Here is a 10701-nt window from a genome sequence, read left to right as displayed (position 1 = left end):
CTAGAATGTGCTCGCCTCTTCTCTTGTCTTCCACGGAGCAGAGGGAAGCAGGGAGAGCTGGGTCCTAGTTTAATCCTCACAACAGCCATCGTTATCTTCTAAATGGGGACACGGAGGACTCGGGGCGTGAGATCAGTCACCTACGATTTCACAGCCGGCAAAGGAGGAGCAGAGATGAGGAGTGAGGCCATCTGAGGGGGCGTCTGCGTGCAGGACGTGGGCAGCTCAGAGACTGGGGAGTAAGATCTGTGGCTGGCACAGCACTGTCCCCTACCCTAAAACATGACCAGGGAAATCTGCTTTATCCATGAAAACTAAAACGTATACAATATGAGGGGGCTTCAAAACATTCATGGGAAATGTATATTAAAAAGCTCTCTGGATTTCATTTTCTGTGCCAAAATTCCATGTTCCCATATTTTGAAGTACCCTTAGAGAATGTGTAATCCTTAGTACAAAAATCTTAAATTCAAAATGTTCCAAAATTTCAAAGCTTTTTGAGTATAGACATGACATGATGCTACAAGTGGGAAATTCTACACTGACCTCATGTGAGAGGTTGCACATACATGTGCACTGAGAATACCATATGAAGTTACCATCAGGCGGTGGGTTTTGTGGCACAGTGGGTTAGGCTGCTGTTTGAGACACCGACACCCACACCCACATCAGAGTGCCCGGTTCAAGTCCCAGTTGCTCTGCTTCTAATCCAGCTTCTTGCCAATGTGCCATGGAAGCAGAAGATGGCTAGTAGTTGGACCTATACCATTCATGTAGGAGACCTGCATGGAGTTCTAGGCTCCTGGCTTTGGCTTAGCCCAGACATAGCTGTTGCATTTTGGAAGTAAGTTAGGAGACAGAAGCTCTCTGTGTCACACTGCCTTTCAAGTAAATAAATAATCAAAAAAATTACTTTCAGGGAGTGGGCTTTGGCACAGCAGTTAGGATGCCACCTGGGAAGCCTGCATCCTACGTCAGAGTGCCTTGTTTGAGTCTGGGCATCTGCTTCAGACCCAGCTACCTGCTAATGTGCACCCTAGGAGACAGCAGCTCAAGGACTTGGGTCCCTGACACCTACAAGGACAATCTGGATTGTGGTTCCAGCTCCTGGCTTTGGTCTGGCCCAGCCCCAGCTATTGCTGACATTTGGGGAATAAACCAGCAAATAGAAGATCTTTTTCTCTGCCTTTCAAATAAAATGAAAATAAATAAAACTTTAAAAAATTACCTTCATGGGGTCAGCATTGTGGCACAGCAGGTTAAGCCACCACCTGTGACACTGCCATCCCATATGGATGCTGGTTCGAGTCCCGGCTGCTCCACTTCCAACCAAGCTCCCTGTTAATGCACCTGAGAAAGCAGCAGAAGATGGTCCAAGCAGCTGGGCCCCTGCCACCCACATGGGAGACCTGGAAGAAACTTCTGGCTTTGGCCTGGCTCAGCCCTAGCCATTGTGGCCATCTGGAGCATGAACGAGCAAACAGCAGATCTGTAGATCTAACTTTGCCGTTCAAATAAAGATAAGTAAATCTTAAAAAAAAAAAAAAAAAAAAAAAAGAAAAAAATCTGAAAAGCCTGGTCCCAAGCATTTTGCCTAAAGCATTATTAACCTGTAAAATGAAAAAAATACAAGACTGCCACGATTTTTTTAAGTTAAATCCCAAATCTATATCCAGTAGGGGTCTACAAACTCTATAAAGGCCAGATGGTAAACATTTTAGCCTTTGAAGGATATAGGTGTCACATTCTCACCTTAATTTATTTTTATTTTTTGAAATCCTTGAATATATAAAAAACTCCTTAGAGTGTGGGGACTATACACGCTGTGGGCCCATTCCCTCCTCAGTGTGGAATGTCCAGACACATACGCCGGGCAAAACTTCTACTCAAAGCCATTGTGTTCTAGAGAGCAACTCTGTAGGATAAAAGTTGAGAGGAAATACAGAAATGGAGAGGACTCAACTGAGGAGTGGGCATTTTGTCTGGGGGTTAAGACATCTGCATCCCACAGTGGACTGGCTCTCGCTCCTGACTCCAGCTCCCCACCAATGCAGACCTGGCAGGCCTGGATTGAGTCACCAGCTCCTTGCTATAGCCCTGACCTAGCCCTGTTGTAAGCTTATGCAGAATGTCTGAGGCGAGCTCTCTCTGCCTCTCAAATAAACAAAATCAGAGAACAAAACAAATAATATACTAACATGCTAATATATGCTGGATGATGGCAAAGTGTCCCAAATACAATACACGTCCCTGCTAATGTTCCTGGGAAAGCAGCAGATGATAGCCCAAGTGCTTGGACCTCTGCTATCCATGTAGCAGACCCGGATGGAGTTCCAGGTTCCAGGGTCCTGGCTTCAGCTTAGCTCACCCCTGGCTGCTGTGGACATTTGGGGAGTGAACCAGTGGATAGAAGATCTCTCTTTATGTCTCCCTCTCTCTGTCATTCTGGCTTTCAAATAAATAAATATTTTTTTAAAGATTTGAACAAGAAATTGTTTTGTGGTTATTTTTTAAAAATGATTTATTATGTATTTGAAAGTCAGAGTTACAGAGAAAGAGGAGAGGCAGAGGCAAGGAGGGAAGGTGGGAGGGAGGGAGGAAGAGAGGGAAGGAGGGAGAGAGAGAGGAAGAGAAAGATCTTCCATCTGCTGGTTTACTCCCCAAATGGCTGCAACAGCCAGAGCTGGGCCAGGCCAAAGCCAGGAGCTTCATCTGGGTTTCCCACATGCAGGGGCTGAAGGACTTGGGCCATCCTTCACTGCTTTCCCAGATGCATTATCAGAGAGCTGGATCGGAAGTAGAGCAGCTGGAGCTCAAACCGGTGGCCATGTGTGATGCCAGCACTGCAGGCAGCAACTTTACCTGCTACATACCTCTGAAAATAAAATTCTTTAAAAAAATAAAAGCTGGGGGCCAGCACTGTGGTGTAGAAGGTTAAGCCTCTCATGCAGTGCCAGTATCCAATATGGGTGCCAGTTTGAATCTCGGCTGCTCCACTTCCAATCCAGCTCCCTGCTAATGCGCCGGGTAAGCAGTGGAGGATGGCCCAAATACTTGGAACCCTGCACCAACATGGGAGACCTGGAAGAAGCTCCTGGCTCCTGGCTTCAGCCTGGCCCAACCCTGGCTATTGTGGCCATTTGGTGAGTAAACCAACAGATGAAAGATCTTTCTCTCCTTCCATTTCTAACAAGCTAATTAATTGATTAAATAAAAAATTTCCACCACCAAACAAGCAAACCCAGAAGTCCAAACAACAAAGCCATATCCACCACACCACAGACCAGTTGATCGTGACTTCCTTTGGATTTTATTGTTCTTTTAGAAAAATAAAAGTACATCTTTTACCGATATGGGTTAGGATGTCTCAGGATAAAATCCCTAGTACTGCGGCTTAATTCTCTGCTGAATTTCAGTAGCACTTGAAAAGTTCTATTTTCAACTTAAGGACATTTCTGCAGTTCTTATAGAAAATAACTGAGTAACAAAACGAAGGCTGTTAAGCTGCATGCACGCTCCTGAAATTAGTGTGTTCTTCCGACCTGTGCGGGGAAGTGAGAGACAGCAGCTCACAGCAAGCGCTGGAAATCCTACAACGTTCTGTCGTTTGCCAAGAAGCGCCTGCCCACAATCCTGGGTTTCAGTGCGATCTGGGGCCTCCGGTCACCCCATGACAGCTCTGAAGGAAGTCCTGTTCCTAGAGGCTGCATTTCCGAGGCCTCCCAGGGCCTGGACACAGAAGCCATCCCCATGCCAGGGTGGCAGACTCACGATTTACCTGATAATTTCTGAAACTCACTTAAGAACCTCAGGAAAGGCACGTGTAAAAGTCCCAGAGGCACAAGACCACGGTTTCAACCGTGGCACGTGCCTCTTCCGTTCTCTGCTCCTGACAGGACTGAGGTGTGTGTCAAGCACTGGGACAGCTGGCTCTGGAAGCAGACACCAGGTGAGCGTGGGCCGTGGGGGGGTAGCCCCTGAGACGGGCTACGATCCCTGCTGGAAGGAGACTCCGGACATTAACCGTTACCTCTGAAGACTGACCGGGACCCCTGGGTGAGCGTGGAACGAGGGGCTAGCCTCGTCAACCACATTCACAGCCCTTCCCATGTCTTCACGACACACACTCTGACACAGACGCTGGAACCACGGTGACTTTTCACAGGGACAAACGCCGGGGGCCACAACGATGGCCTCAATTGCGGGCTCAGGCCACAAAGCACAAAAGCGAATGATGGTGACCGCTGGCTCTCATTTCTCCAACTAACTTAAGGAACCCAAACACCTACTGCAACGAGGGGGAGAAAGGCAGCGACACTGCACACACACCAGGGCTCCAGAAGCTTCCGTGGCTTTCCTAAAGCAACATCTTGACTACACCCTGGGTTGACGGCAGCGGTGGTGAGGAAATATGCGAAGGCGGCTTCCCAAATTCCAGGCGTTTTCCCAACCTTCAGACAGAGCAAACCAAGTTAAGCTGACGGCACAGCCGCGACCCACTGGCTAGCACGGGGCCCACAGAGTTCTAGAGTATCAATAGTCGGGAGCAGGGTCTCAGGGTCTCAGTTTTCTCTCCTGTGAAATGAAGAAAAGGACACTGGCTATCTGGCTCTCGGACAAAAAGCGCAGTCTCAAGAAGCCCACTAAAAGCACCCACTTCTTACTTGTCAATTAAAAATATTGAAAACTGGGGCTGGAGCTGTGGAGCAGGTCAAGCCACTGCCTGCAACACTGGAAGTCCATATGAGCACCAGTTTGAGACTTGCTGTTCCACTTCTGAGCCAGCTCCCTGCTAATGTGCTCATGCACCTGGGAAAGCAGTGGAAGATGGCCCAAGTGCCTGTGGCCCTGCTACACATGTGGAAAACTGGAATGGAGCTCCTGGTTCCTGGCTTTGGCCTGGCCCAGTCCTGGTTGTTGCAGCCATTTGGAGAATGAACCAGTGGATGGAAGTTATCTCTCTCTCTCTCTCTCTCTCCCCCTCTGTCATTCTTTCAAATAAATAAATCTCTAAAAACCATTAAAAATTTAAAAATAATAATATAAAAATCTATATCTAAAGGTCCAGAAGTTAACTGCATGCCATGGAATGTAACTTAATTTCCTGTTATGTCTGCCACAGACCCATCAGTCCCAGGTGGCTCAGGAGCCACGGAGAGGGTGGCAGGTCTTAGAGATCCTCTGAATCTGAAACCTGCCCTGGTTTTCTTTTTTTCTTTAAGTAAGACAAGAAATGGGCCGGCGCCGTGGCTAACTTGGCTACTCCTCCGCCTGCGGCGCCGGCACCCTGGGTTCTAGTCCTGGTTGGGGCGCTGGATTCTGTCCCAGTTGCCCCTCTTCCAGGCCAGCTCTCTGCTGTGGCCCGGGAGTGCAGTGGAGGATGGCCCAGCTCCTTGGGCCCTGCATCGGCACGGGAGACCAGGATAAGCACCTGGCTCCTGGCTTCGGATCCGCGCAGCGCGCCAGCCGTAGCGGCCATTTGGGGGCGGGGGGTGAACCAACGAAAAAGGAAGACCTTTCTGTCTCTCTCTCTCACTAACTCTGCCTGTCAAAATAAATAAATAAATAAATAAATAAATAAAGACAAGAAATATAGCTGTTGGAGACCATGGCTGTGTTTTTTCTTTTTCTTTTTTGACAGGCAGAGTAGACAGTGAGAGAGAGAGACAGAGAGAAAAGTCTTCCTTTACTGTTGGTTCACCCTCCAATGGCCGCTGTGGCCGGTGCACCGCGCTGATCTGAAGCCAGGAGCCAGGTGCCCCTCCTGGTCTCCCATGGGGTGCAGGGCCCAAGGACCTGGGCCATCCTCCACTGCACTCCCGGGCCACAGCAGAGAGCTGGACTGGAAGACGAGCAACCGGGACAGAATCCGGCGCCCCGACTGGGACTAGAACCCGGTGTGCCAGTGCAGCAGGCGGAGGATTAGCCTAGTGAGCCGCGGCGCCGGCCCATGGCTGTGTTTTCTAATTGGGTGATGGGTTTCAGGAATCTAGTCTGGCTAGAACTCAATGTCACTTTCCTGAAAGGGTCTACAGATTTACAATGAGAAAAAAAAAAAAAAAAAAAAAAAAAAAAAAAAAAGGCAAGCAGGGGGCCGGCGCATTACGACACACTGGGTTAGGCTGCTCAGGATGCTCCCATCCCCTACCAGATGCCTGAGATCAAATCCCACCTCCCTCTGGAACTGATCCAGCTCCCTGCTGATATGACTGAAAGGCAGCAGTGATGGCTCAAGTACTTGGGTCCTGCCACCTACATAGGAGATCTGGGTGGAGTTCCAGGCTCCTGGCTCAGCCCTAGCCGTTGCAATTATTTGGGAAGTTAAGCAGTGAATAGAAGATCTCTCTTTCTCTTTCTGCTGCTCTGCCTTTCAAATAAATACAAATGAAGAGAGAAACATTTATAATTAAGAGAAATTCTCCCTCTGAAGGAAGCAGAGTAGCACACCCAGAACATTTTCACAGAGTGACCACGAGTCACGGATGCAGAACTGAATTAGGAAATCTGCCTTCTCCTTGGCCGTCTGCCCAGACCAGAAGACACCACCTCATTCTGTCTCAAGGGAAGGAAGCAAAAGATAACATTTGCTGAAATAATCCTACAACTTAGAAAACAAGGGCTATGGGCTGGGGTTAGTATCTCCCCCCTGGAGTAGACAGGTGCTCCCCTACCATGTGGTTCATCAATGGCACTGACCCTTTGTCACCCAATGGCACGCTGGTGCTGCCAGACCGTCTGTCGCCGCCGTCTCTGCTCCTGCTCCCCCGCCCTGGGGCTGGGCCACTCGTCCGGTTTGGGGACTGATCGTACACGAAGTTTCGGCAGGAAGCAAGTTTGGACTCCAGTGCCTGGGGAAAAAATATGCTTTCATCTCCCACTCTTCTCTCTCAGGGGAGTCCCTACATGGACAAGAACCTAAAGCAGTGATTCTCAAACTGCTGTGCACTAGAATTCCACAGTGGAACCCCAGAGGCATCCAGCATCCAGCCAAGTCTTACCTGTGTAAGGTATCTGGGAGGCAGACACTAGGCAGTGGTTAAAAGAAGCCTGCATCCTGCGTGGGAATACCTGGGTTCGCTAACTGACTCTGGCTCCTCAGCTTCCTGCTAATGCACACTCTAGGGAGCAGTAGTGACAGCTCAGTAATCAGGGTCCTGCTACCCACGTGGGAGATCTGGATTGAATTCCCAGCTTGGGCTTGGTGCAACCCCAACCGTTGCCAGCATATGGGGAGTGAACTAAAGGATGCAAACAGACTATCTGTCTCTGTCTTTTGCTCTGCCTCTCAAATAAATTTTTAAAAAATTATTAATAAAATATTTGGGCAGGGACCTGCGGCACCAGCATCCCATATGGGTACCCTGGGCCCCGGCATCAGTGTGGGAAACCCCGAAGAAGCTTCTGGCTCCTAGCTTCGGATCAGCCCAGGTCCTGCTGCTGCAGCCATCTGGGGAGTGAACCAGCAGATGGTAGACCTCTGTGTGTCTCCCTCTCTCTGTCTGTAACTCTACCTCTCAAAGAAATAAATAAAATCTTTAAAACAAAATATTTGGGCATTCCTGGAAAAATCACTAACCCTACCTATCTTCCAACTTTGCCTCTAGAAAACATGTATGAAATCAACTTTTCAAATTTGTTTGCTTTTTTTCTTTACCTCGTTAAGCATGCACAGCAGGGCAGGAGGTTTAAAAAAAGAACTTGGCCTTGTGGTAAGCAGCCCACGAGGAAAATTACAGGGCAGTGAGACCAGCCCAGACTCCTCTGTACTCTGTGCTAGATAGTCAAAAGACCTGTTTACGTAACAGAAAACTAGGCAACCAAAAGCCAAAACACTAGGAATGAGTTGCAAACTTCCAGGAAGTTGCAGCCATGAATACACATGCATACTGCCTGAAAACAAGCTGTCAGGATTTGTGCTACACAACCTTCCAGCTGTCATAAACGAATAAAACAAGTACAGAGAAAATCTTTGCTACTGCTTAAGCCCAAAACAATCTCTCCCTGAAATTAATACAATACCTAGAAGACTTTCTCTTTCCAAGGAAGGTAATATTTAAATGTTCCTCAGTTTTTTTTTTTTCAAATTAAGGGGAAAAAACACACTTGGATATCAACCTCATTTTCCAGATTGTTTTGGAGGGAAAATGGTACAAGGGAAAAAAAAAAAAAAAAAAAAAAAGACACGGCCAGGAATCTAAGGCAACACTCCAGTTCAGAGCTCTGGGTGACTGGCTATGGCCTTGTCTACAGGAAGCGTGATGACTCTTAAGAGATGCTAAAGCACCAGCCACACCTAAAACTCATGATATGGCCACTAGAGGGGAAAGACCAGGGTGAACCCTCTCACACAGCCTGAAACAAGGGCCCAGCAGGGCATGGCCTTACCCCCACTTTCCGTAGCAGGTCCCCCACGATATTGAGTGCCGATATCCGGGCAGCAGGTGTGAGTGGGGTTCCACCAGCGGGACTGTCCAGACCTGGGGGTACAAAGGGAAGTGCATGGAACAAATCGACCAGTAGCAGTGAGTCTGAGCACTCACATCTCTGCGTGTGACAACTGTGGCGGGGACCAGGCAGTGAGGCTCAAGAATCAACTGCAGGACACACCGAGTCTCTCTGATGTCCACCTCGTCCAGTCCTTAAAATGCCTATGTTCAATATTCATTTCTACATGTTTGTCTTCTTCACCAAAATCAAAACAAGTCCTTGTGACGTCTTAAGGATTCCATTATCTTCCCTCACTCAAAAATCTGAAAAGCACTCTAAAGTCTGAAACTCTGTGAGCACTGACATGACACCACAAGTGGGAAACTGCACACCACACTTGACTTCATGCACAAAATTACTCATGTTTAACTGAGCTTCAGACTGTGTGCATAAGGAGTGTATGCAACAGAAAATGAACTTCCTGTGTCGAGGTGGGTCCTACCCCCAAATATCTCATTCTGTATGTGTAATTGCCACAAAATGTGAAGAGGAAAAAAGGATCTGAAATGGGAAACACTCCTGGCCCCAAGCATTTTGAATAAGGGATAGTCAACATGTGGTTAACCAGCCTGAGGAGCCTCTGGGATAAATGCCACACAGATGGAGCCAGCCATAGTTCCCAGGGTTCTATCTACAGAGCCCCTCTCCTCCAAGTGGGCCTGGGACCAGCATCACCTGGGCACTGGTTAGAAATGCAAAATCTCAGGCCCATCCCAGGCCTACTGAATCTGGGGTACATTTAACAAGACCCCAGGTGAGTCGTGTACCTTAAGTGTGGGCCACGGCTCCAGGCTGGGATTCTAGAAGCTCACCAGCTCTTTACCCCCAGGGCACATGCTAAGGGATGAGGCAAAATATAGCAGTGGGAGCCCTGAAGCCAGCCAGCCTGGGTTTGAACCCACCCTGGCCATTTACTTGCTGTGTGACTTTAATCAAGCTCCTTAACCCGGGGTCTCGGTCACCACATCCACTGAACAGGGACAGCACTCACATCCTGAGTGCTGAGAACTCAGGGAGACCACGGATGCCGAAGGCTTAGCCAGCACCTACTGAGCACTCACTGCCTGTCCTCCCTAATCCTGTTCAGGGAAGATAACAGAATGTCAGCATTTGCTCTCAGTGGCCTGATCAGAGTCTCACAGGTGAGCAGCCACGGGCAAAGGGATTGGGGAGAAAAGAAAACTCAGATGTCTTGGTCCTTCACACACAGCAAGGTCCACACTGGGGCTGGTACCCGACAGCTGTATTCTTGCCACACTTTAATTTGATTACTGACGATTTACATTTGGGCGATTTCATATGCAAAAAGGATTTTCAGCTTTTAGCAAAGATCAGAAAGATCCACAAATGCTGGGCCCACATTCCTTGCGACAGGAGTAGAACAGTGGCTCCCTTCTAAGCAGGGTGGCCCCTCCTACACCTCACCACAGATCCCACACCAGATCCAGGACATTCCTCTCCTGTATCTCAGTGCCCTGCAGCTGACAGCTTCCCAGACTGCACCCTGTTGTGCAGCCTGTTCCAAGTCATCTCAGCCAGGACCCACCCGGTCCTCATCCCCTTACCGTGTCTGAAGGCCCCTGGGGTGTTTAAACTGGCGCTGGGCCCCCGGTGAGCTATGGGGGTGGACGGCACGGAGCCTGTGGCCTGCACAGCTGTGTCTGTCCTTTCAGCTTCCACGGAGCTGGGCTTGGGGGTCCTGGGTTTGTCTTGCTTCTGCTGCACAGCCAACTCCTGCCGCAAATCTGTGCCAGGAATTGCATTGAAAGTTGAGGTCCTTGCTTTGGGTTGGTGGGACAGGGAGCTCCCATAAGGAGGTGAGGAGAGGGAAAAGAGCCACGAGGTGGAAAACTCCAGGTAGATGCACCCAGTGCGAAGACACCCTCATGACTCGGCCTTGCAGACTGGTAAAACCACAAGATTCTTCTTTTGTGTTAAAAAACAAGAGGCTGAACGGCTTTTAGAAATGGCCAGGACACACTACTGTCTTAATGTCACAAAACACCCAGCTCAGCAGTGTATGTAGGACACTAAACGGAGGTATGCTTTCCTAACCTGTCCCCAAACACCTTCCTCACTCAGGAGTTTTGCACTCTGCATTACCATACGTATAGTTTCTACATATGAGGGTACTTCACAAAGTTCACAGAGAATGGCATTAAAGGGCCAGTGCTGTGGTATAGTGGGTAAAGTTGCTGTCTGACAGCCAGCATC

General features: G+C 48.8%; 1 protein-coding gene across 4 annotated transcripts in view; it reads right to left on the bottom strand.

Moving 5' to 3' along the window:
* Positions 1-3287: 3287 nt before the first annotated feature.
* Positions 3288-10701, bottom strand: part of NDE1 (nudE neurodevelopment protein 1) — a 37464-nt gene continuing 30050 nt past the window's right edge. For 2 of the 4 annotated variants that reach the window (XM_002711777.5, XM_008257794.4), the window contains 4 exons: positions 10053-10232; positions 8386-8477; positions 6697-6848; positions 3288-4451 (listed from right to left, as the gene is read on the bottom strand). In XM_002711777.5, the coding sequence (XP_002711823.3) occupies positions 4358-4451; positions 6697-6848; positions 8386-8477; positions 10053-10232 (518 nt within the window). In that variant the 3' untranslated portion in view covers positions 3288-4357. Of the gene's footprint in view, positions 4576-6671; positions 6849-8385; positions 8478-10052; positions 10233-10701 lie in introns of all 4 variants that reach the window. The other 2 variants (XM_051847489.2, XM_008257793.4) reach the window with 2 other exon arrangements.

This window comes from Oryctolagus cuniculus, chromosome 19 (assembly GCF_964237555.1).
Source record: "Oryctolagus cuniculus chromosome 19, mOryCun1.1, whole genome shotgun sequence".
In the NCBI taxonomy this organism is placed as follows: domain Eukaryota; kingdom Metazoa; phylum Chordata; class Mammalia; order Lagomorpha; family Leporidae; genus Oryctolagus; species Oryctolagus cuniculus.
Note: the sequence above shows the minus strand (reverse complement) of the source record. Positions and strands in the feature narration are given on the sequence as shown.